This window comes from Triticum aestivum, chromosome 7B, assembly GCF_018294505.1.
Source record: "Triticum aestivum cultivar Chinese Spring chromosome 7B, IWGSC CS RefSeq v2.1, whole genome shotgun sequence".
Classification (NCBI taxonomy): domain Eukaryota; kingdom Viridiplantae; phylum Streptophyta; class Magnoliopsida; order Poales; family Poaceae; genus Triticum; species Triticum aestivum.
The window spans coordinates 563,718,998-563,745,666 of NC_057813.1; the positions used below are offsets into that span (position 1 = coordinate 563,718,998).

Here is a 26,669-nt window from a genome sequence, read left to right on the forward strand (position 1 = left end):
TGGTCCTGCTTCTTCTTGTGGTGTATGCTGCTACTTCATCATCGTCGTCATGTTCGATCCTCGGGTCGCCGTACTTGTCGAAGTCTTGCTCATTGGCTACTCCATCCATTCCGATGATCTTCCTTTTGCCTCTCCTCACGACAACACGACTGGGCTTTGGCGGGTCGGTAATGAAGAAGCATTGGTCCACTTGGGAAGCCAGTACCCATGGCTCATTTTTCGCGGTGACGTTTGCGCCCGCAGTCTTGGATTTGGCTTCGGGTATAACCATGTTGGTGAAATATCGGTCTTCTTTTAGGACGCTCTTGGCCCATCTGACACGGAACATCGGCACCTTCTCTCCAGCGTAGCTCAGCTCCCAGATCTCCTCGATCCTTCCGTAGTATCTGTCCTTGTCCTTACCGGTGTAGGATTCCATCGTTACCCCGGAGTTCTGATAACCATCGCTCTTCATGTCCTTGTCCTCGGTGTAGAATGTGTAGCCGTTGATATCGTACGCCTCATAGGTCATCAGGTTGTGCTCGGCGCCCTGTGACAAGGTGAATATGAGTTGTTCTTCCGCGGAAGAATCTTCATGTAAAGGGTACGACAGAAGCTTCTGCTTGAACCAACGCGTGAAACATGAGTTGTGCTCTTTGAGTATATCTCCGTCCGTCCTCTGTTGGCCTCGGTCATTGTACGTCTTCTCAATAAAGGTTTTGTGCTCTACCACCCAAGGATCGACCACGTCTATGTGTTGTAGCGCGACTAGGTTTGCTCTTTCAAAGTCGGCGAGTCGACCCTCGAAGTCGACATGCATTTCGCGGCGACCCTCACGGTGACCCCATCCAGCGAGCCTGCCGAGGTGCCTGTTGACGGGCAGACCAACGGGGTTCTCGATGCCTAGATAATTCGTGCAGTAGGAGATGCACTCTTCGGTCAGAAAGCCCCTGGCTATACTTCCCTCTGGACGTGACATGTTCCGAACGTATCCTTTGATGACACCATTCATCCTTTCGAACGGCATCATGCTGTGCAGGAACGTCGGCCCGAGTTGGATGATATCCTCCACGATATGGACCAGCAGATGCACCATAACGTCGAAGAATGCGGGCGGGAAGTACATCTCAAGCTCGCATAGTATCACCACGATCTCTTCCTGTAGCCTTCTGAGTTGCCTCACGCCAATCGACTTCCGAGAGATGACGTCGAAAAAGTTGCATAGGCCAAATAGCGTTTCACGGACGTGCGCGTCCATGATCCCACGGATTGCAACTGGAAGTATCTGCGTCATCAGCACGTGACAGTCGTGAGACTTCATCCCGCTGAACTTCTGCTTCGCTGGGTCTAGGTATCTGCTTATCTTCCCCGCGTAACCGTAAGGAAGTTTTACTCCTAGGAGGCAGGTGAAAAACTGCTCGATCTCCTCCTGACTTAGAGTGAAGCACGCGGGAGGGTAGTCATTTCCGGTCTTCTTGGCCTTTTTGCCTTTGCGACGACTTTCTGTGTCCTGCTTCGCCTCATCATCATCATCATCATCATCATCATCATCATTAGCGTGAAGCTCCTGCCTGATGCCCATTGATTTCAAGTCTGCCCTTGCTTTCGGCCCATCTTTGGTCCTCTCTGGCATGTTGAGCAGGGTACCAAGCAGACTCTCGCACACGTTCTTCGTGATATGCATGACATCAAGGCTGTGAGGCACACGGTGGATCTTCCAGTACGGCAAGTCCCAGAAAACAGACCTCGTTTTCCATACCTTCAGCAGCGGCTCTGGCGCCTTTCGCTTCTTTCCCGGCTCTGGCGCCTTTTGCTTCTTTCCCGGCAGTGGGCAGTCTTTCCAATTTTTCAACAGCTTGTCTATTTCCTCGCCGCTCCTCGTACACGGGCGTTTTCGGGGTTCGGTTTCACCATCGAACAGATCCTTGCGTTTCCTCCACGGGTCATCGTCGCGAAGCCACCTTCGATGTCCCATGAACACGGTTTTCTAAGACCCGGGATCTCTATCTAGCTGGCGATACGTTGTGTCATCCATGCACCTTACGCATCCAGAAAATCCGTGGACTACCTGCCCCGCGAGATATCCGTAACCGAGATAGTCGTGCACCGTCGTGAGCAGTGCGGCTCTCATAGGGAAATATTCTTTCTCTGCGGCGTCCCACGTATTGGCTGGCGTTTTCCACAGCGTGTCAAGCTCCTCTTTCAGCAGCCCCAGATACAGATTGATGTCGTTCCCTGGTTGTTTCGGCCCTTCAATTAGCATACTCATGTGAATGTACTTCCTCTTCATGCACAACCAGGGGGGAAGGTTGTACATCCACACAAACACAGGCCAGGTGCTATGTGTGCTTCTCTGGCTGCCAAACGGATTGACTCCATCGGTGCTCGCGCCCAGCACGATGTTCCTTGGATCGTTCCCAAATTCTGGGTCTTCGAAGTTCAACGCTTGCCACTGGCTCGCATCCTTAGGGTGACTCAGCATCTTGTCTTTTTTATCTATCTCCGGATCATTTGCGTCATCTTCTCGCTTCTTCTCCTCCCTATCCGCGTGCCAACGCAGGAGCTTTGCTACCTTAGGGTCCGCGAAATACCGCTGCAGACGAGGAGTGATCGGAAAGTACCACACCACTTTTCGAGGAGCTTTCTTCCTCTTCTTGTATCGAGTGACGCCGCACACCGGACATATGGTAGACTCCGCGTGCTCGTCCCGATAAATGATGCAATTGTTCATGCACACATGGTATTTCACGTGCGGTAAATCCAGAGGACACACGATTTTCTTCGCCTCATCCAAACTGGTTGGGCACTTGTTCCCCTTGGGAAGACGTTCGTGCCAGAATGACATGTTCTCGTCGAAACATGCGTCGGTCATTTTGTGTTTTACCTTCATCTCCAGAGCCATGAGCGTTACTTTCAGGCGGGTATCCTCGGGCCTGCATCCTTCATACAATGGAGTAACCGCGTCTAACTCAAGTTGATCCATCTTGGCTTTCTCTCGGGTGGCAGCTCTTGCGTTATCCATCTGCTTGAGAAGCAGCTCTTGAATATGAGGGTCCTGCACCCAGCCCATCGATGGTCCAGCGTCGTCTGCTCTGCCGGCATCATCATCTTCATGATCATGCCCGTCGTCTGCTCCGGCATCTTCCTCATCATCATGTCCTGCATCTTCTACATGATGACTGTGTACAGCATCACCGTCGTGATCATCTCCTGGGGATTCTTTGTCTTCTCGCCCGCCCGAGCCGCGGTGGTTGTCTTGCTGCCCTTTTTCATTTCTTGCCCGGCCCCCATGGACGACTTCGTAGTCATCTTCATCACCTTGCCACCGATATCCATCCATGAAACCACGCAAGAGCAGGTGGTCCCGCACCTGCCCGGAATCCGGGTCCGCAATAAGGCTCTTCAGCTTGCATCTTCGACACGGACATCTTATCTCCGTCTCGTTCTTTTGAAGCATCTCAACCTTCGCGGACCTCAAAAACCTATTCACGATGCCTTCGGTCATCGTGCGGACCATGGTCGCCTGCGGGGTAGAGCAAAACGATATTTTAGAACCAAGAAAAAATTTGGCATGACTTTCCCTAAAAATAGAACCAAAAAGAATGCTTAATGCCAAAATTCTCGCCGAAACGGAAATGAATCAACATTCCGGCAAAATATTGGCAACTATCGCATTTCAAATACCGGTACACCTCCAAACACAAACACATATGCAACACCACAAACATATGCAACACCACGAACATACATAGATCTAGCTAGGCCATAAAAATGCATGTGCACATTGTTGTAGGGAGAACAACATAAATATAGCTTCTCCCCTTACTTACCTATCAAAACAAGATAATTTAACCACTTAATTTGAATGAATCTATTGTGGAAATGAGGTGAAAAAGAGGAGGCACCCGAGACAAGGAGGAGGTGGAGAGAATGAAGTGGGGAGAAAGTGAGTGTGGGTAGGAGAGGTTGTCCAAAATATCTTGTTGTTGCCCACTTACTAATGGCACACCAGCACTAAATGCGCCATTAGTAATCCAGGTTACTAATGGCGCACCTTCTGGCGGTGCGTCATTAGTAGTTTTGCAAAAAAAACATACTAATGGCGCACTGTTCTACAGTGCGCCATTACTAGGTTGAACAGTGCGCCATTAGTAGTATTGCAAAAAAAGGAAAAATATAATAAAAAAACAACATTAGTGGCGCACTTTCCGACGGGTGCGCCATTACTAGTTACAACTAGTAATGGTGCACTGTGTCTGGATGCGCCATTAGTATGTTTGGACAGGCGCACTAGTTCAAAGAAAAAAAAATTGATACTAATGGCGCACCTTGGGCCAGGTGCGCCATTAGTAGTTTCAACTCTAATGGCATATCAGAAGATGGTGCGCCATTAGTATATACTAATGGCACACCCCTTGTCTGGTGCGCCATTAGTGTCAATCCCATCTATAGCCCTTTTTCTAGTAGTGTGAATTTGAGTAACTCCCACATGGCTAATTGTTGGAGTGACACTGATGGTGCCCACAAAATCCACCTAGCTAACTGGCCTTCTATCTGTATGAAGAAGGAATTTGGGGGCATGGGGGTACCAAATATCCAGGATATGAATCTTTGTCTGATTGGGTCTTGGGTTAAAAGGTACATAGCTGGAGAGGGGTCCATGTGGAGGAAAATTGTTGATAACAATATAATACTAAAAGCCAAAATATTCTTTGCTGTCGTGACCCACACCCTTCCCAGTTTTGGAAAAGTTTTATGTGGACTTTGCAAGCTGTGAAAGTGGGATTCAAATGGCAGGTAGGAGATGGCAGTTTAGCTAGATTTTGGGAAGATACCTGGTATGGGAATGCTCCTTTAGCCACCCAATACTGGGATCTTTATGTTTTAGTGAATGAGAAGAATAAAACCATTGCAGAGATCTAGGATGGTCAAGAGCTCAAATGCACATTTAGAAGGACCTTCTCAGATGAGCTGATGTCACAGTGGTTTGAGTTGGTGGATATCCTTTCCCTGACTAAGTTTAGCCAGGAGAAAGATTCTTTGATTTGGAAATATGAGTCTAATGGGATTTACTCTTCTAAATCTCTCTATGCCATTGTTAACTTTAGGGGTGTTCAACCTGTTTATCTACCTGCTGTCTGGAGTGTGAAAGTACCGCCTAGGGTGCAAGGCTTTCTTTGGCTTTTCTCACAAAATAAAACTATGACATGTGACAATCTTAGGAAAAGAGGCATTGCAAAACCCCTAGAATGTGTCCTATGTAAGGAGATTGAATCTGTGCACCATTTGTTTTTTGACTGTTTGGTAGCTAGGCTAATTTGGGCTGAGGTGAATTATGTGTTTAGTATTTCTGTTACTGGATACGAATCTGTAGCTAAGTTCTGGTTGTGTGCTAAAAAACACAAGTAGTTTAATGTTATGAGCTCTGCAGTCCTGTGGGTGCTGTGGAATTTTAGAAATTCTATTGTCTTTAATAGACTCTCTTGAATCTCTATGAAACAGGTTCTGGGGCTGGTGTACCGCTATCTAAGGGACTGGACCAAGCTGTTTCAAGATCTCCAGGAGGGAAAGATGCAAGAGTTTCAGGAACTGATCTGGGAATGGCTGAGGAAACCCTTGATGCTGGAGCCGGGCTGATTTGTCACAAATGGTTTGAAGACCAAAACTGTGAAGAAGGGCTCTGGATGAAGGCGGTGGGAAAAGCTGCTCATGGAGGGAAGACTACTCTTGAATACCAACTGCAACACCCGGAGGAAGCTGATAGCATTCACGTGGTCAACATCGGGTGGGAGCCTCTATCCTGCTAGAGCAGTCTCGCATGTTTTGGGCTAGTGTGCAGATTTGGCATACTTTGCTTCTCACTTGTTAGGGGTTTTTCGAGCTGTCCTGATCAATGGGTCTTAGTTATTTTAGCTGGTTGTAATAACTTGGAGTAGTTGTAGGTGGAGAGATGCTTCTCTTCCTGAGTCTGGTTTGTTTGATCTTGGTCCTGCAAGAACTTGTACGCTGAAGGTTTCTTTCTATATGAAATGGGCCGGGGGTGACCCCCTGATTATAGAAAAAACAAAAGCCGTCTTGTCGCCCCACCGCGGCCATCGACAATATGTCGTCATGCCCGACGCTCCGACATTGATTTTGCGACGGCGCGCTACAGTGCGAAAGGGGCAAGGTGTTTATGTGTACGCATGCAAGGGAGTGAGGGGAAGGAATGAATCGTGCGGCTGGTCAGAACGAGATCAAACTACTACGCAGGCGACCGAACCTGGGCTAGGATTGATCGACTGACCCCTATTATTGCCCTTATTGCGTCGACCATTGGTCTCCTTTTTTCTTAACAGAGTACAGACGCAAGCGCTCATATACACGCGCATCACCCCTATGAAAGCACACACTCCCTACCCCTATGAGCACCTCCGAAAGACTGAGCCAGAAATCCTGAAATAAATTCAGGAATAAGTGCGAGCACCAGGGCTTGAACCCTGATAGGCTGGGGATATCACAGTCCCTCTAACCATCCAACCACAGGCCATCCAACCACAGGCCTATTGCAAAGAAATTGCCGAAGGCTTCAGTACCATACTCCTCTCCGTCATTAAAAAAGTGTACTTTCCAATAAACATTTTTATATTTGACCGTATTTATACATAATACACCAACATTTATGCTATCGAATTAGTAGCATTAGATTCATGATAAAATATTTTTATTATATAACTATTTTCATTGGCTTCACAAAACATTGATATATTTTTGCACAGTTACCTTCTAACAAAGTTGGAAATACACTCTTTCAAAGTTGGAGGGAGTACACATTAACCAAAAATCCAACTCTTACATAAAGCTTCTACGCAATCTGTATGCGGTAGTTTATTTAGATTGGTAACAACTCTTCTGATTGCTTAAAAGAATCTTCTGATTTTTAGCTAATCCATAAATAGTAATAGCGTTGCTCCTCATTAATTGTGGATTGATAAGAACTACTCTCTTCGATCAATGATCAATACACACTATTTCGCAGCAAATTTGTTTAATATATTTCATGTCACCATATATTTACACAAATATATATCGTTCTATTGCAAAAAATGGCGAGCATGGCAACGGGCATCATCATATGGTCTAGTCTTTTATGTACAAGTACACAACATATATATTCGATGAGTAATTGTTTCAGTAGTTTCAAAATCTGCACATACTACGCATGAGCACCCTACGTCGTTTCTCGAGAAAGTCGCTGCTCTCGATCATTGCGCGCCAGCTCCGGCAAACAAACCTGAGCCTTGTAAGAGTGCGCTTCGACATCTGTCGTAGCACCAGTGACATGGCGAAGATTATGTCCTCGTGCGGCTGCCCGGGATAGGCGATGCTTTCCTCGTAGAATGTGGGCTGCCCTATGACCATGCCTTGATTAGAGAGCAAGCCACTTTGGTCCAGGAGATTCTCCATATCGCCGGTTTCAGGGTTGTACGCGCACAATTCGAAATCTGCTGCGCTGTCGAATTGGAGGTGGCGTGGTTGTACATGTACGAGGACGACGCGACGACCGTTGTCGATCATGGCGAGTGGGCTGACGAATTGACGGGCGTGCATGAACCTAAGTACCTCCGGCGACGACGTGTCCAGGTCGATTATGCAGTGCAGATCCCAGGTGCTAGTTTCATGTCTCCTTAGTAGCCAGATGTAGTAGAGATGCGGCCGTGACCATTCGACCTTCTTGAGTACCCAGCTAATGAGGCATAGGCGCCCGCCCATCTCCGTCAAGTAGTGCCCAAGTACGCTATTGCAATGCTCGTTGAGTGGGAACTGCACGGTCCCAAAAGTCTCGTCGCTGAGAGAGAAAGTGGCGATGAAAGCCCAAGTTTCCCGCTTATTAGGGGGGTTGAGCTTGCTCCTGGCCAACCAATGCACATGACCTTGTGCAAATACGCTCTTGCCATCTTGCTTTACCCAGCCCGGCGGTCTCTCCCGGGCGCCGCCGTTCGCCGGCCTCCAAAGCCCCCCGGAGTTTACCACGTAGACCTCGCATCCAGCGCCAGATGCCGGGAGGTTATCCACGTCGGATCCGCGGTAGTAGACACGTACAACTTTGTGTTTCTTACTGATCGTGTCGTAGCCGATCCCTAGACTCGCATACCTACGGTCAGGTATGGGGAAGCCTATGTGCCGGCCCTCTGGGAGGGCCGCCATCTGGCCCGTGGATGGGTTGAACACGAAGTGTAACCCTGCACCGATGGCCTCGACGATGACCAGGCCGCGACACTGCATGGTGACGACAAGTGGAACGACATTGTCCGCGTCGGTGTTCCGGCCGTTGCGTCTGACGAGAGGCCACAGCGGACCGCGGTTACACCGTGTGACCGCGCCGTGGAACTCCATGAGCGTCGTGCAGGCAGGGTGTTCCGGCGACCACGCGTGGATCTTCGGGAGTGACTCGCGAGACAGCGCGGCCTGCATGATGAGAATCCTGGGGCTGCCGTGACGGTTGGCGAGACGGAGGTGGCGGTCGGCGAAGTCGTCCGTAGAGAGCGTGGCCGCCCAGGCGCGAGAGAGGCAGCGGCACCGGAGCACCGTCTTGGCCGGCAGCCGCGCCAAGATGTCCTCGATGACATGGTCCGGGAGCACGGGATAGCATGGCTCCGCCATGGCCATGGCGGCTGCTGAAGCCCGAGGAGATTTGTCTGGAGCGCACCTAGGTCGGAACCGTATGAGCGCGTCTGAACAAGAAGGCTAGAACGAGAACGCGTAGCTACAGATCGATGGATGTACTTATAGGGCGCTTCAGGCTGTCCGGATCGTATCCTATAGTTGCAGTCGGAATCTATTACGTAATAGGTAGAAACAGCGTCTTATTAGGCAACGTTACAAACGGAAGCAGCGGGGTCTATTAGGCAACGTACAAACAAACTGAAGACTTTGGTGCACCCGCAAAAAAAAAAACTAAAGACTTTGGTTAACTGCCGTATTAGGTAAGTCCTATGTTTTTTTTTGAGACAACCTCACAAAGCTTTTATTAAGTCGCCACAATGTTTACAGGGACGGAGGAAAGATCTCCGGGGTGGCCCAGCCACACACGGCGTCCGACCCCGAAAGATAAAGCATGCTTCGCTAATTTGTGAGCTTCATAATTTGAGCTCCTAAATTCATGGCTAACCTTACAAAAATCAAATTCTAAGGAATGGTGTATTATTTCATGTGCAATGGCTCCATAGGAGGACGCAATCTCCTTCTTCATATCCTTCACCACCTGTTTACAATCAGATGCAACATGGATACATCTTTGGTAGAGGTCCTTCGTTAGTGCTAATCCTTTCCTTATCGCAATCGCCTCAAGAATCTCTGGGTCCGCAATATACCTCAAGACCAGTACCAATGCGCCCAAAAATAATGGCCACTGCTAGGTGTCATCCGGCTGACGCGAGGCAATTATAAACCGCCTCGTGAGCTGTTGGATGAGGCGTCGCGTGGCCGTCCGATTTGCGCCAGTGGAGCCTGGAGGAGAACAGGGACAACTGCAAAAATTGACCCCGATCGCTGCAGCGCAGCACCCGCTCCATCGCTCGTCGTCAATGGCCATCGCATTCTCCCATCTCGAGCAGCCACACCGGCCACAACAAACCAGCCATTTGATTCAGGCGTGCGTGGCCATCAGATTGCGGGACTACAGCAGTGTGTCTTTCTCTTCTAGCTTCACATCCTTCTCTCGCGTCAGATCCATCAGGACGGTGCTTCAATGCATCACTGGAGGCCCGACGATGCTACATCACAGCAACGCAGCCGCCGCCGACTGCCGCATCAAAGCACCGGCGATCTCTCTGCAGCGTCGCGAGCGATGCATTGCAGTTTTGACAGCACCGACAGCCGCCCGGCAAGCTCTGCATACTGCATCATAGCTCCGGCAGCGTCACAACCGCTGCATTACAGCTCCGGCGGCGTCGCACCCGCAGCACTGCAGCTCCGGCAGCGCCGACGAGCTCTACATCGCAACACGAACAGCCGCGGCAAGCGCTGCATTGGAGCATGATGTATCTCTTCGGCGTCGCGCCCGCTGCACCGCAGCTCCAGCAGCGCCGACGAGCTTTGCATCGCAGCACGAACAGCCGCGGCAAGCGCTGCACTGGAGCACAATGAATCTCTGCAGCATCGCGGCCGCTGCATTGCAGCTCCAGCGCACCGGCAAGGCTGCATCGCATCACCGGCAACGGCCGGCAAGCGCTGCGTCGAAGCAACGGTGCCTCTGCTGCATCGCAGCGCTCCAGCCGCTGACGAGCGTTGTAATGTAGAATGACCTTTGCTTGTGCATCATCTATGGCATTTATTGAAGCGGCCTAGGGCCACGGGGGTGCGGTGGATCCTGCCAAGGGCTGGCGGGAGGGCTCCGTTTTCAGTCGTTTTTTCCTATTTTGTTAGGGTTTGTGTCATGTTCAGGAAGGCGAGACGGCGGCGGCTCCTTGAAGATGGAATAAAGGTCTCTCCGCCTAGCCCCCGTTTCGGCGATGCATCTAGCATCGTTGGTGGGCGTGTGGAGGTGTGTCTCCGGCGGATCTATCTTTGGTGGATTTGCTCGGATCTCGTCATTGTTCGTCTATGTTCGTGTGTCTTCGGGTTGAATCCTTCCAACCAACGTTATTCTTCATCAGCGGCGGTTGCTGTTCTGGTGCGCTGGTCCTATGGGGCCTTAGCACGAAGACTTCCTGACTGTCTACTACAACAAGTTGTGCCCGACTCTGACGATGGAGGGGTGATGACGGCGGCGCGCCTTCGGTTCGCTTCAGTATTTGTAGTCGCCGCTAGGTGGTCTACGGATCTGGATGTAATTTTATTTCTGGTGTTCGTTGTACTGCCATGATTGAAGATGAATAAATTGAAAGTTTTTTCGCAAAAAAGAAGCGGCCTAGGGAGCTTGAGCTGCATCCCTCATGGCATAGGCGAGCACGAGCACGCGTCCACGAAGAGTAAAAAGCAGGGAGATGGATGGCTCGCGTTCTCGCGCTGGAGATAAGGATGTACGATGGGTTGGGTGGGACTGACGGGAACACGTGGCACGTGCGAGGCGTGACTGATTTTCTCCCCAAAATCAGTTGGGCAAAAGCAAGCGTTTTCCAAAAGGGAAACGATTAGTTTCGCCCGACTGATATTTAGCGCGCGTCCGCCACCCGCTGTGCCGTTGGATCCCTGATCCGTTTCTCCCGCAATACACAGTGTCTCCACGTCCATCCGTGCATGGTCCTCGTGGGTATTAGCTGATGCTTATCCATGTGTGTTTGATTTTTACTGCCGCATACACTACTTCGTGCACTGCTGCCATGTACGGCACACCATAGCTGCCTTTTCCAACGCGAGCGGTCTTTTTTCTTTCTTTCGGTCAACGTGGCCACTGCTCACTGCTCGCTGCTCAATATCCACTACGATGAGTTTCCGCAGCAAGGTCTCTGTTGTAGTAGAAACTGCAACAAGACTTTTGTTGAAGAAAAAATAAATTTAAAGCGAGACCTTTGTTGCAAAAATACTAAATTGCAACAAGACCTCTGTTGCAAAAAAAAATCTTGCAAAAATTTCTACAACATGACTCGTGTTACAGAAATTTCCCGCAACATGATCTATGTCGCAATGATAAAAGGGTGACGCTCAGTCGCTCAATTCGACGGATCCGTTGCAATTTCTTTTTTGAAACAAGGCATGTGTTGCCAGAAAAATAGAAACTGAGCTTTTGTTGCAAAAATAATTATTTTTGCAACAGACCTCTTGCAAAAAAATATGCAACTTGACCTATGTTGCAAAAATTTCCGTAACATGACCCGTGTTGCAGAAATTTTCCGCAACATGACCTGTGTTGCAATAATAGAGGATGACGCTCAGTCAATAAATCTACCTGATCCTACGGCTCGTGAGGCGGCGGATCTTCTAAAAGGATCCGCCGGCCGACGCGTAGCATTGCCCTTTAATCGCACACCACTTTTAGCAATGGCTCGTAATGCGGCATCTCTTCCACTACCAGCGCCCTTTACCATAACTTCTGCTTGTTGCAAACCTACTGTACGAATAGCATCTACTGTTGTTCTTTAACCAGCATAGGGTGATGCTTTTCTTGAGCTTTTGAATCCACAAGTATCGGCCGAGGACCAAAAAACCACACAACCTTGTGGGTTTGTAACAGTTATAATGGTATTGTTGAAACTGGCTTGAACATGAATAACCCCATTTGTTATTCTACGTGCACTCTTCCGTAAACTAAAACGTGCATTCCTACGTAAACCAATACGCACTTTCTTACATGAACCAATTTTTGGTATAGCTTTTGCCATATTTTATTATCTCATAAATATGAGTTAGAAATAAAAAAAGAAAAAAAGATACAAAGATATCCGGGTAAAATAAACCTTTTACTTTAATTATTTTAAATGAAATTTTTTTTATTTGGGATTGGAACATTTCCACGGGTACTTTTTTTTTACTTTTTAGAAAGTAAAGTTCTTTTCGAAAGATTACCCCTGTCTTTGTTTATGCTTCGGATTAGAGCAAATGACTCTAATTCGTCCACGCCTACGAATCAGTCGACATTTTGTACAAATTTTACGAACGGAAGCTCTTATTTTCATATTTCCGTATCCTTTTTTAAACTATGAATCTAATCTTTTGGAAAAAATAAGTCTCTTCGCTTGAATGTTAGAACTTAGAATTTATTACCCTAGAAAAAAAAGAAAAACCTAATCCTTTGAATCTTTGGTATCCTTCAAATCTTCGCTATCCTTCGAGTCTTGGATACGCTTCGAATCCTTATGGGGAAGTCTATAAATTATACGTCCCTTGCTTGAATCATAACGACTTACTTCAATTTTGACCCTATCCCCCATCAGTATTCGTATAGAACTAGACCGTATCTTTCCTGAAATATTGCCTAGGATGATGGTGTCATTCTCTAGCCGAACGCAGAACATTCCATTGGGTAGGGCTTCCGTAACTAAACCTTCGAAAGTTACTTTTGCTTCTCTCGGTTTTTTTTTCTCTCTTATTTTTTTTCTGCCATATTTTTTTCTCCTATTTTTCTATTTTTATTTTAAAAATAGGAAGGGCGAGATAGAATTCGAGCACTATAGGCGGGGCGATTACCATATATAACATAAGACTTCTCCCCCAATTCTGTTTAGTCGAGCTTCTCGATCTGTCATTATTCCTCGAGAAGTAGAAAGAATAGCAATTCCCATTCCACCCAAAACTTTAGGAATTCCTTGATAGTTGGTATAAATTCGTAAGCCGGGTCGGCTGATACGCTTTAAAAAGGTTCTTGTTCTATATATTCCTTTTCTAGTCTTTCTCTTTTGATGTCGCAAAGTTGAAACCAAGAAATATCTGTTACGTTCCTGATGTTTCCGAACACTTTCAATAAAACCCTCTCGTAGAAGTATTTTCACAATGTTTTCGGTAATATTTGTAGATACTACTCGAACTGTTCCTTTTTTATTCATGTCCGCATTTCTTATAGAGGTTAGTAAATCAGCACTAGTGTCCTTGCCCATAAGACTCTAATTCTAGGTTCCTCCTAATTTTTCTATAATCAACATGTTTTTTTTTTTTCATTTTGGATTTTAAAACATATACGTAAAACACAATCTACTAAATTAATTCTTTGATCTCAATTTCGCCTACTAGTATTTATAATACTTCAGGAGCTAATGAAACTATTTTGGTAAAATTCAATCCTCTCAATTCCTCGGCAATCGCGCCAAAAACTCGAGTTCCTTTTGGATTGCCTTTTTGATCAATTATAACCGCAGCATTGTCATCATAGCGGATTATTATACCGTCTTCGCATTTGAACTCTTTACATGTACGTACCATTACAGCTCGAATTACTTCGGATCTTTCTAGAGGCATTTGGGGCAATGCGTCTTTGATTACAGCAACAATAACATCACCAATACGAGCATATCGCTGATTACCAGCAGCTCCTATGACTCGAATACACATCAATTTTCGAGCTCCACTATTATCTGCTACATTTAAAAGGGTCTGAGGTTGAATCATATTATTTTGATTTCAATTTGTTATTTCAATGCAAAAGGATGAAAGAAATATTGTCTTTCTAGAAAGAAAAACCGGGCATTTTTTTTATCTTCCATACCCCTTTTAGGGTTCTATATCTCTAATCGAATAAATCGACTTCGTATGGGCATTTTACTAGCAGCTATGGAGATAGCTGCTCTAGCTACAGTTTCAGATACTCCCCCCCTTTCATAAAGTATACGACCAGGTTTAACAACGGATACCCAATATTCAGGGGACCCCTTCCCCGAGCCCATACGTGTTTCCGTGGGTCATAGTGTAACCGGTTTGTCGGGAAATATACGTACCCATATTTCTCCACCACGACGTGCATATCGTGTTATTGCTCTTCGTCCTGCTTCTATCTGTCTCGCCGTGATCCAAGCGGGTTCAAGTGCTTGAAGAGCATATCTATCAAAACAAATATGATTGCCTCGGCAGGATTTTCGAATTTTCCTTTCATTCTTCCTCTATGTTGTTTGCGAAATCTGGTTCTTTTGGGGTTATAGTCAATGGTTTTCTTTCTTAGTTCCATCTCTACTGCAAAACTGGACATGAGAGTTTCTTCTCATCCAGCTCCTCGCGAATGGAATGAGAAAGCATGTAAATTTCTCTAATTCATAATATTCTAAAATATTACGGTACGGATAGATACACATTAATAGATAATAGAAAAAGTTCGGGTTTTTTTATATTGAATTTGTTAAAACAGAAAAATATAATACATAGTCAAAGAAGATCTAGAATATATCCAGATGTGTGTATATTTATCTAAATTCTATATGTATAGATAATGTAATCCTTCTTAAAAAAATCCTTATTTTTACTCTTATTGAATCGCGGTAAAGTATTCTAATTCAATAAGAATTTCGCGGGCGAATATTTACTCTTTCCTGTCTTATTTGTTAATTTATAAACTTAACAAATAAGAAAAAAAATTGATTGCCATCCCACCCAATGAAGAATAATTCCTCTGAACTTCTGCAAATCGCCCCAACGGCCCCAAATCTAGCATACCTTAGGGCCGCAGTATCTACATTGATCTTAACACATCCTGTGGCAGGAGCCTGCCACTGGGTCGGCCTAGGAGCTTTAGCACCAATCTGTTTTGGTTTCCTTCCGTTGCTATACTTTATATCGTTATAACGTAGGAGGTAAGAGAGCGAACGTTTGGCTCCCGGGAGCCATGGAGGCCTTTTTTTGAAAATAAATCAAAATTTGAACTTTTTGGTTTAAAAAAAACTGAAAAAAATTGTGCAAGTAAACAAGTACTCCCTCCGTTCCAAATTACTCGTCGCAGAAATGGATGTATCTAGAACTAAAATACATCTAGATACATCCATACATGCGACAAGTAATTCGGAACGGAGGGAGTATGTTATGTCTATGTGTGTGAAATTTTAGAATGAAAAACATTGAAGTGTGACATGTACAAAAAAGACAAATTCATGGCCTCGGAGGATGAATAGTATCATGTGTTAAAAAGGCCCAGATTTGTCCTTTTTGCACTGCCCTCATTTCAACTTATTTTGCCCTGAAAATTTATACACATGTGTCATGCCTTCATGTATATGTGTTGTTTTTTTCAGAATTTTTTGAAATGTAGAAAATATGAAATTTGACAAAATTCAAAATTTTCAAAATCGAGCTTCATGGAGCTCGGCCTCCGAAGACAATATCCGAGGAGGTAAGTACTATGTATTTTTTTTTTGAGAAATCTCGCCGACTTTATTGATTCGCAATGATGTTCATAGGTACAAGATTTGGGTCATGAGGGACACCCAACCAAACATGTCTACCTATGCCTAAATTACAAGCAAATTTGGCGAGATTGTGAGCCTCGAAATTATGATTTCTACGCTCATGCACAAAACTGCAGGAAAGAAAACTAGAACTACGAGCCATTATTTCATGTATGATAGCTGCATGAGGACCCCTAGTCCCCAATTTGATGTCGTTGATGACCCCTTGGCAATCCGAGGCCACCGTGAGGCTCTGAATAGCGAGATCCTTGGCTAGTGATAGCGCTTCCGTGCAAGCATATGTCTCGAGAATCACTGGGTCCGTCATACCGCGGTAAACAATCGCCGACGATCCAAGGTAGGTGCCATCGCTGTTTCGACATACAGCTGCAGCCACCCCTCCTCGTCTGCCTCTCACTATGGCTCCATCCACATTCAACTTCATCATTCCCTGCGTTGGAGGTAGCCACAGTTCGGCTGTGCTTGGATTACTCTCGGCGCATCAACCTTAGCCCGACTCATTGTAATTTGGTCTAGTTCAGCTATGAAGGTGTTCACGAACCCAATAGTTTGCTGCGGGTTTTGAAAAATCCCCTCATAAACAGCCTTCCTTCTTGCAAACCACATTGCCCATAATGTAACAACCATTTTAGTGAAGCTCGTGTGGTCTAACAATTTAGATAGCTCGAACAGCCACACCTTGGCGCTAGAATCTTGAAACTCTGACATCTTAGAGACGAGTTCATCGTCGGCCAAAGCCCACACACAACTTGACATGGAGCATGAGAGCAAAGCGTGCCTCCATGAATCTTCAGCACCACACAATGGGCATGCATTCTGAGCAGCCATATTTCGATGATGAAGTACATCCGTAGTAGGAAGCGAGTGACGAGCCAGCCTCCATAGGAAAACTTTAATCTTCGAGGGCATCGCACTTTTCCACAACTCGGTCCATGACTTCTCAACTGCCGTACTTGACGTTCCACTTCTACCTTCCAACCAATCCTCCCTCTGGAGTTTGGTTTTTGATAGGAATCTGTACGCTGAAGTTTCCTTTTTTCTCTGGGAACCACGCCCAAAAGTCCTCGGTGTTGCATGTACAAAAAGGAATTTTCAAGATTGCATCCGCATCAAAACGAAGGAGGTAAGTACTATGTAACACCCCACCTTTGGGTTGTCACGATCGAGTTTATAACCTGGACCTGGGCTTTGATATGGGCCATGGGCCAACGTTGTGTGTGTTTGGTGCTAGTAGTATAAGTCATGTGCTTGTACTCCTGAGAGGGGCATCGATCAGTAAATGAAACAAGGCACCTTCACCTTCCTTCAGTTCGTCTCTTTCCCCATCTCATGCTTTGCTAATTCCCATCCCATGCTCTGATTCTTCTGATTTCTCCCCCATTTCCTATTGTATTCGAGTCACCATCATGTTCTCAACCCAATCATAGGTTGGGACATGACAATATGGTATTCAGAGCCACAAAAAAATCACCACCCACTTCCTGCCTACCAGGTGTTCAACGAAATGTCGAGCCACCAAGAGGTGTTCACCGGCGACGTTCTCTGCGGCACCGTGCACCATGTATACTACCCGGTCACTGAGGAGATGCTGCTGCAGCAGGTGTTTGCAGCATATGGTGTGGTGAAGATCTCCGTGTTCCAAAGAATCAATCATGTGGACGCGGTGGTTCAACTTCGATCAAGACGCGGAGCAGCGCGGGCTCTCGCTTTGCATGGGCGGTGCATCTACGAGCGTGCCTGCATCCTTGACATCCAGGACGTGTCGCCGAAGTACAACATGCGCTTGTGCTCGCTGCTCGGGCTAAAGTAGACTGCAATCGTGGCCGAGTACACGACAACATTATGGGAACACGTACATCGCGTACTAGATCTCAACCCCACCCTAATCATCAAGTGCTTCGTCCACCAGTACCTCGAGGGCTTGCACACGGATATTCAAGCAGTCGTGCGGTCGCAATCGCTCTCCAGCATCACCAGAGCATCGTCCCTTGCTCGGAGGAACAAATCATGAAGGATGAGGCGGTGGATGCTGAGGAGATTGACGATGGCTTTGACCATGGGGTTCACGGCCTCACGCCTACGGAGACCCTCACCGACGTCTCCCCCGAGCTTGATGTCCTGTGGAGTGTGACGCCATCCTCCACAACTCCTCCAGTGACAGCACCAGACCTACCGGAGCGGCCATTTTCCGTTCTCGAGTTGGACACCATGGCGCCGACAAGGTGCGCGACCTTATGCTTTGATGACGACATTGGCGTGCTGAAACCCACGTTTCAGCTAGGTGTGACTCCACGTATCAAGCAACAAGGGCAAGTACTCAGACCTTCGCCATGGCTGTCATTCATTGATGAGCACACAAGTACAGCTCGCGGCGCTATTGCCGAACCGCCACCTAGTGCCACCATGCCATCGAACAGGATTGTGGTTCCCTGTTCGTCCATAGAAGTAACTCTTGACACAACAGATTCGAAGGCGCTGCAATTCGTGAGTCATCTCTCACACTCTCCTAGTAGTATCCTTATCAATGCTCTACGCAATTACAGTGTGATGTGGTGTCTGGCTGATGTACTCTCGAGGCTTATGAAATGGTTGTCCGATATAGTGCAGCCAGCAAGTGCACTTTCTGCAGCTCTTTTTTCTGTTGAACGACATGGCATTGAAATTCTTATGCAAGTCTTGGCTGTCGGTTCTCTTCTGAACCTATTTTGGAGTAAGGTTGCACCTAGTTCTCTGATGACCAATTTTCTAAATGGTAGACATCAATTAAAATATATCTGGGGAACAGTGTGTACATTGTTATGTCGTAAAGAAATCTATCGGAGAAGAGAAGTCAGAGAAGCGCTTTCATGGTTGTGCAGCAGGTAATCAGGCCATGCGATTATGTTGGGCAGAAATGAAATCATTGAGCCAAGTCCATCACCCATTTATTCTGTACATGCACAACACAGTGAATGACGAGCCAACTTTCAGTGTTATCGTTGCATCTTGTGACGGTGCACACAATCTGAGTTACATTTATGTGCTTAAGTGGAGGACGTTCCATCAAAGGTATTCTATTTGAGGCAACAAGGTAAAATTGTCACACTGCAGCACAACAGGTGCAAAGAACAATATCTTCTCCGTCATAATTATGAAGCATTTCACATACTCTATTGGGAATCTGCTCGACATTTCACACATGGTCCGGCCCTGGAGTTTTCTTCTGTTTGACATTGGGAAGATGTGGAACTGTTTTCCATTGCTACAGCCAAAGCTGCTATGGTTGTTGTCTTCTCAAGTAATTTACCCCAAAGTGCTATTGGGCATTCTTTTCGCAAGAAAACTGTGCTTGGATGATGTGTTCTGGAGGTGTAAGAAATGTTGGTCATGTACTCAATATGTGCAGCCAGCTAGTACAATTGTTGCAGCTCACAGCCAGTTCCTTGAGGCCAGTGAGGTTGTCAATACAGAGCTTAACTGGGAAGCTGAACTTTTGTCTAGAGACCTCTTATTTGGCTGGTACACTGAACTGAAGACTGTTGAATGGCATTTTTCTCTAGTACAACCAGCTCATCTTGATTGTCTTCGACCACCGGCTGAACCTCCTGATAGCAGTGAAGGATGTGAAACTGTGCACAGCTATGCTCGGTTAATCTTGAGAAGAGTTACAGGTATCTCTCATGACATTTCAACCACTGAATTTGTGTTCAACTGCTACAGTTTAGTGGTAAGAAATGCATACAGTAGTGATTCCACAGTCTGCAACGCAATAACAAACCTGGAATACTTATCACTGAAGTTTGCTAGTACAGCTGAATATTCTTTCTACGTCATAATTCACAGTAAATGGTGGGTATTACTGGTGACCATGCAAACTGTGATGGGAGGCACTGATAATATGGCGAGCAGCTTGAAGGGGGGTCGTTTGATTGCTGAAAATTGGTTGTCAGCTATTCCGTGGGTACAACTACAACTACCTAGTTCCTTAGAAGCTAATGTGTGGTCTGTGCAACAAATATTTAGAACTCCTGTGCAAGACTTTGACACTTGTCCAGTCCTAAAATTATTGCCAAGTTGATCTGCATCTGTTCTTCTTATGATAGATTTCATGGAGGATAGCACTCAGTTGGAATATAAATGAAGAGCACCCTCTTTGATTGAAGAATTCCTAGAGGGAGTTCCAGTTTGGCAAAATGGTAGCATTTGCCGTTTATTGAGAAGTTACTTGTGCAATACATGAACAAGCTACAGAATTGCTTTCTTGGCCACCACGTAGATGCACAGTGGACTTTACATGAAAAAAAAAAGGGCAACCTGGTGCATCTAGCTCCCGCTTGCGCAGGGTCTAGGGAAGGGTCCGACCACTTTGGGTCTATAGTACGTAGCATTTTCCTACATTTCTATAAGAGGCTGTTTCCAGGACTTGAACCCATGACCTCATGGTCACAAGGCAGCAGCTTTACCACTGCGCCAAGACTCCCCTTCACAGTGGACTTTACATGCAAGTGCTAAAAATTCCTGGTTCAACTCTTGGCTAGTGTTGCTATTGTTCGGGGAGATTTGTTTATTTCAAGCCTTGTCTGACTACCATGTTACTGGAACTCTAGTGCTAAACAAGCTCATGGGCCTAGCACCTGTAGATGGTACAGGATATGGTGTGCCGCTTCAAGTTGAGGCCCTGGTTATCATTATTTCCTGTGTGCCACTTCAAGTTGAAGTTCTCATGGATATAGGGGTTCTCGTGTTTTTACTCACCAGCTGGTCCGACTTCCTTGATAGCATACAGTGCAACTCTGAGAAATTTCGGACTGCTCTTTTATATTGTTCTGAACAATTCCAATGGGTAATTGCATAGGCATTCTTTAATGGCTTCAATGGCAGTCCAGGACATATTCTACGGTTGATGGTCAACGACATTTTCAAGGCATTGTGCAATCTGTGTGTTGTTCCCATGTCTACTCTCCTTGGCCAGGGATTAGCTATATTGCAATTCATCTACGCACCTCTTGTCTGCACTTGCTGGAGTAACCTATTAGGGGATTCAGGTTCCATTCTTGCAACTCAAAATGTGGAACCAAGGGTGCTTCCTAAGGCGAAGGAAAAGGTGCAGCTCTACACAGGCCAGCATGTTCCTCCTGGTGGTCCAATGGAAAATATTAGGATAATTGGCATTGAGTTGGGAGTCCTGAGCACGACCAAACACACTGGGGAGGATTGCAATTTCTTTCATCAGCTTGTGATTCACAGTATGATCATCCCCAAACACATACTACTACCATATGATCCAGGCGGATTGGCTCTTCAACTTTACAAGTGTGGCGGCGTTCTTGATTCAAGGATGTTCATCATCGGCTTGAGGGCAAGCCGAATTTCAAGGGAGGAAGAGTGTAACACCCGACCTTTGGGTTGTCATGATCGGGTTTATAACCTGGACCTGGGCTTTGATATGGGCCATGGGCCAACGTTGTGTGGGTTTGGTGCTAGTAGTATAAGTCATGTGCTTGTACTCCTGAGAGAGGCATCGATCATCGATCAGTAAATGAAACAAGGCACCTTCTCCTTCCTTCAGTTCGTCTCTTTCCCCATCTCATGCTTTGCTAATCCCCATCCCATACTCTGATTCTTCTGATTTCTCACCCCATTTCCTGTTGTATCCGAATCACCATCATGTTCTCAACCCAATCATAGGTTGGGACATGACATACTACACGACAAGAAAAGACAGAAACATATTGATACTAGTAAAACGCCCATGCCTTGCTACGGGCTAGAGTAAATAGCATAAAACTACTACTCTCTCCGTTCCAAAATTCTTGTCTTATAGTTGTCTAAATACGGATGTATCAAGTTACGTTTTAGTATTAAAAACATCCGTATCTAGACAAATCTAAGACAAGAATTTTGGGACGGAGGGAGTACAATTCAGGTTAGGGTTCCAAAAAACTACCAGATTTTTTTTCCGCTGATACCAAGTTAGGACCAAGTTAGGGGTCGGCTGTTTCAAAAAACCCAAATCACTGAGTGCTTATCAATTGATCACGATTATGACAGTTGGGGCACATACATAATATAACAGTTTGTTTGACCGTTTAGTTTGACCATTAACTTACATGTGGACCCTTTTTCTGTAAAAAATGAAAAATCAATCAGGTCCCTGCAAGTTTTAAAAAAAGCAATCGAATCACTGTATGTTTTCAGCAAAAGCAATCAGGTCCTTCGAAGAATAAGCGCCCACCCTGAGGAACGGCGCCGACAGCTCACCGGCGGCCAGGTTGCGGGTTACGGAAGGAGACGGGTCGACGAGGTCGCAGGCCAGGCGAAAGGGCACGAAGGCAGGGCTTCTCCAGGCAGAGCTCCTTGCCGACCACTGCCGCTGCTCCTGGGCATGGCGCTCTACCTTGCCTGTGCGACCGCCGCCATGCCCAACCGTCTTCTATGTGTCCGCCTCCACGCCCGAGAATAATGCAGCCGCCGCCGTCACCGAGATGGCCAAGCACCTCACCTGCGGCCACCATCGACGCCTTCGCCGGCCTCCTCGAGCTCGCCACTGACGACGACGTGGACGGCCTACGCCGCTGCTGGAGCGCGCGCCACCTGCCGCCGCGGACGAGGCCGGCCTCTGGTACGGCCGCCGAAAGGCCCTCGAGCAACGCACCGCACTTCATCCGGCCTCCTCGTCGCCACCTCCAACACCAGAAGCTCCGGCGAGCTCGTACCACAGCCATGGGGAAGGGAGGGGAGGGTTGTCGCCGGCTAGGGAGGGGATGGGAGGGTCACCTGCTCGGGTGGAGAGGGTCGCCGGCTCAGGAGAGATCACAGGAGGAGAGGAGAGAAGAGAAAGAAAGATAAGGAAGAGAAAGAAGAAAGAGAAGAGGAAGAGGAAGAGGAAGCTTACATGTGGGCCCCACATGTAAGTCAACAGTCAAACTAACTGTTAAACAAACAGTTATCTTAGGTGTGGGCCTCAACTGTCATAATCATGATCAATTGATAAGCACTTGGCAATTTAGGTTTTTTGAAACAGCCGACCCCTAACTTGATAGTTATTAACGAAAAAAAGAATTACGGTAGTTTTCTGAAACCATAACCCTAATTGTAGTAGTTTTATGCTATTTACTCTACAGGCTAAAATGCATACAAATGAACCAGGCAAATGATTAAATCATCTTGAAAGTCAAACCTTATTACTCCCTCGTACATCCAAGCATGTTCGGATATCAAACAGACACCCAACAGGCTCCCCAAAATTCTACCTTCTGGTCTGGGTTCCCCCAAACGTAGCACATATGTGGGGAGAGATGTGGCTGTCTGGACTATCCTTGATGTTATCATTCTCTCCTTTTCCTGTCGGACCCTCCCTTCCCGCTTGGTTTTGCCGTAGCAGGACATTTCATGTTGGAGCCCTCTCTCTAAAACAGCATGATGATCACCTTAGTTTCGCCATGAGCCCTCTCTCCTTCATACCGTACTTCCACATGGACCGTCAAGGAGGAGTCCCGCGTAATTCCTGCTCTGCTCTCCGCCCTAATCCCCCCCCCCCACCCCCACCCCCCACACACACCCACCCTCGTATTTGTGTCGTTCCGCCACTACCATCAAGGGGGAGGAGGCATGTGACGCCCCCGAGCCAACAAGGCAGATCTGTAACTGAACAGACCAACCGCAACCTCCATCCCGCTCACTCTCAACCGCAGCTCCCATCCCCTGCTCACTCAACCCTCACTCTGATCACAAAGTCCATCAACTTGTGTTTTAAGTGAGCCAGTGATCAATGCCGCTATGGCCGGCCAGTAAAGGGATAAGGGCGGCAACCGCTTTCCCATCTTGATGTTAATACCTCCTGATTCTATATTGGACCCACCCTTCATCCCAAGCTCTACCACGACGGCACCACGCTCATGTGCTCCCATGGAAAAAGAAAGCTATGAATAAAAATGTTTGTCCAAAGCATGAAAAATGTCAATGTTCCTCTCCTCTTCTCTCCCTCACGTGTACATGCCTGATTCAAACAGATATTAGTGAATAAATCAAATAGATAATTATTTAGTGAATGCCACAATAGACGTCATCCGTCTACATATTTTCATATTCATACCAGTTGAATTCTGCATGCACCGTCTTATTACTCCTCCCTTCCTTCACCCACCCTCTGACGGTAGGCAAACATCCCCTCCCTCCTTGCCTGTGACGTCTCCTCTGTGTCCCAAAGACTGATTCTTAGACTAACAGTGCAAGTATGCATTGGTAGATAGAGACGTATAACTGGTGTTATTTGTGGACAATATGATTATGCGGTGCGCAAGCAAGACGTGAAGACAAAATATTAAATTATAGAGCTTTTCTCTAAGTGCGATACACACCGTCCCTACAAAAACCCTTAAAGAAAATAAATTTGAACTAATAAGCCCGTGTATTGCAACAGGGGTATAAATATGCTAGTGCTTCAACGTCAATTATCCCAAATATACATCTTTAGAATCTTAACTAATGCATTTTACTATATTAGGCAGCATTGTTAATTTATTTTCTACCCTTCAAGCACTCTTCTTCGTCCTCCTCTTCACCCACTACCTCTACCTTCCCGATCCAAGCTTGCCGCCAAGCTCGCAACCACCATCAATGGCGCATCCATCTGAAAATCCCCCAACCTTTCACATCCACACCATGAATTTTGATGGATTCTTTGCCATTTTCTTCTTCCTTCAGAGTCATCAAACAATAATATCAATGTATAAGTAATTAGCGTAAACACCATACTCCTCTATGCTTGCACGCGGCTGCTATGACCACGACCTATCCCGACTCTCCTACATGATGTGCTTCAACTCCAACAATTTTTTCCCTTACTCCGGCGACGTGCTTCACGATTCATATGTTTGGGATTTGTTTCATCGATGGACCCTAACGTTAATGCATGAACTTGCCAAAAGGTTCAGATTGACGCAGTTACTACATCTAAATCAATAGTACTGCTTCTGCAGTAACGTACGTACCAATGGTATGGATTACTATTTAGTATTTACAAACCCGAGTAATAAACAACAGTGTTGTTAAACAATGCTGATAGTATCTTAATGTGCAGCTCACATGTACAAATTTAAACTCTTATGTCTTAGCTCGGATATGTATGCTAGTTAGGCAATCTTAGAGGAGAGCTAGTAAATATCAAGAGGCATAAAATAAATCATAATATCAAAATGCAGGAACAAACGTGACTTTGTTAGAGAGAGAGAATTGACCTTGTTCTTCACCAAAATCTTCAAGGTTATTCTTCTTCTCTTCTTTCTCTATATCTACACACATTGTGTTTAGCAAAATCAAGTATCAATATCAAATTCAGCTAGCTAACAAGGTCTGCATCCATCAGGGAAAAAAAGTTAACTCTGCTCACCTGTAGTGGGTTAATAAACGTTGAAGGTTGCTGGCCATAAAATTGTTGTAGACCAACTCCACGAACACCGGCAGGGAACATTGCCATGCGAGGACCAACAGTTTGAGCCGTTGAAATAGGACGCTATTGTGAATACCGTGCCTGCAACAAACAACAATATTAGTGTCACAAAATCTAATTGCTGCACAAAAGCAGCACAAATAAATAAATAACATGGAAACCCTATTTAGGTAACATATACAATTTTCCCTTGTCTCCTGAGTATTCAAGTACATCCTTGCATCAGGGACGCCCTTTGTGAATGTCTCGATAGTATATTTAATTCTCCAAGAATCAGAAAGAAGATTCGCCCTCCATTTAGACAATGGGTAGCATAACAGGTGATCAGGCCGCTAACAACAATCAGGGAAAATTTATCTAGCTAACAAGGCCTGTACACATGCTCATAGAATACATTGCAAATGCCAAATTCAGTTATTTACACGAGGAATGGACGTCATGCTGACATGCCTCACCAAGAATTATCTGAGAGCTAGTTATTCCTATCAAGCATGCACATACTATGCAAAAACAACCCAAATGATTGTACAACAGAGGGAAATCATCTAAGACTGTTGACATAAAAAGATAACTTAGTCCATTCCAAGAACCCCGTACAACATTTATCTTCTCTAACTGAACTTTGGATTTGCAAAATAGCATATTCTTGAGAAGCAACAGCTTTAGCTTGCTTAGAAATTTACCTTTAATGGTTTAGATAGTAGTTGTGCATTTCTTAGAAGCTAAAACTACAGAACCGGTAAAGAGAAATATCTGTGTTTTAGTATTTGAGAGATTCCTTTCATATGCACGTTTCAGGAAAGTACAGTGTAGGATGACATAATATCTTTTCACCAAGCAAGATATACAAGCTAAAATTTCAGAAGGGGTAAAGAGAAATCTGTGTATTAGTATTTAAAAAATTCCTTTCATATGCATGATACAGAAAAATACGGTGTGGGATGCCATCTGCAGGGGAATGTTGGTTGATTCCTTTGTCAACAAACAAGATACTGGAGTAAGCAAGAGCAGGAAGTTAAAAGAAAACTCATATATTACTTCCTCCTAGATATATTCTGTATAAAATTGACTCGTACAAAAAATTCTAGATGCTTTGCCTTAGATGGGATTGCGTAGCTAGATAGCACTGGTCCTCCATGGATCCGGGGTGAGACCCAGCCGTGGAGTAAAACAAGGAGAAGGCCTGGGTGAGCTCCTCCATGGATTCGGCAGCGACCACCGTGGCCACCTCGCTGGCGTCGTCGGTGGTGGCCGGGGAAGCTACGTCGGTTGTGGCCATGACCAGATCTGTAGAGCACGACGACGGGAGGTCGGGGAGGGAGAAGAATGGCGACGGTGGAGGTCCCCTTCCGTCCATCAAACAACCTTTCTAGCTAGCTTCATTTTCTATTTTGCTGACTGGGAAATATAGCACATCGATGATATCATCTTTCTACGTGACAAGACTTGACTTCTAT

General features: G+C 46.1%; 2 protein-coding genes across 34 annotated transcripts in view; both read right to left on the reverse strand.

Moving 5' to 3' along the window:
• Positions 1–7,054: 7,054 nt before the first annotated feature.
• LOC123160277 (putative F-box protein At1g33530) lies at positions 7,055–11,604 on the reverse strand. Its single transcript, XM_044578076.1, has one exon. The coding sequence runs from the start codon at positions 8,626–8,628 to the stop codon at positions 7,159–7,161; it is 1,470 nt and encodes a 489-aa protein (XP_044434011.1). The 5' UTR covers positions 8,629–11,604; the 3' UTR covers positions 7,055–7,158.
• A 1,400-nt stretch (positions 11,605–13,004) lies between these two features.
• Positions 13,005–26,669, reverse strand: part of LOC123157088 (uncharacterized) — a 29,337-nt gene continuing 15,672 nt past the window's right edge. For 28 of the 33 annotated variants that reach the window (XR_006478670.1, XR_006478684.1, XR_006478675.1 and 25 more), the window contains 3 exons: positions 25,153–25,293; positions 25,001–25,054; positions 24,083–24,461 (listed from right to left, as the gene is read on the reverse strand). Coding sequence is in view for 1 of the 33 variants with exons in the window: in XM_044575329.1 (XP_044431264.1) it covers positions 25,027–25,054; positions 25,153–25,293 (169 nt within the window). In the remaining 32 variants the exon portion in view is untranslated. Of the gene's footprint in view, positions 19,391–19,501; positions 19,521–23,711; positions 24,462–25,000; positions 25,055–25,152; positions 25,294–26,669 lie in introns of those variants that run through there. The other 5 variants (XR_006478676.1, XR_006478680.1, XR_006478683.1 and 2 more) reach the window with 5 other exon arrangements.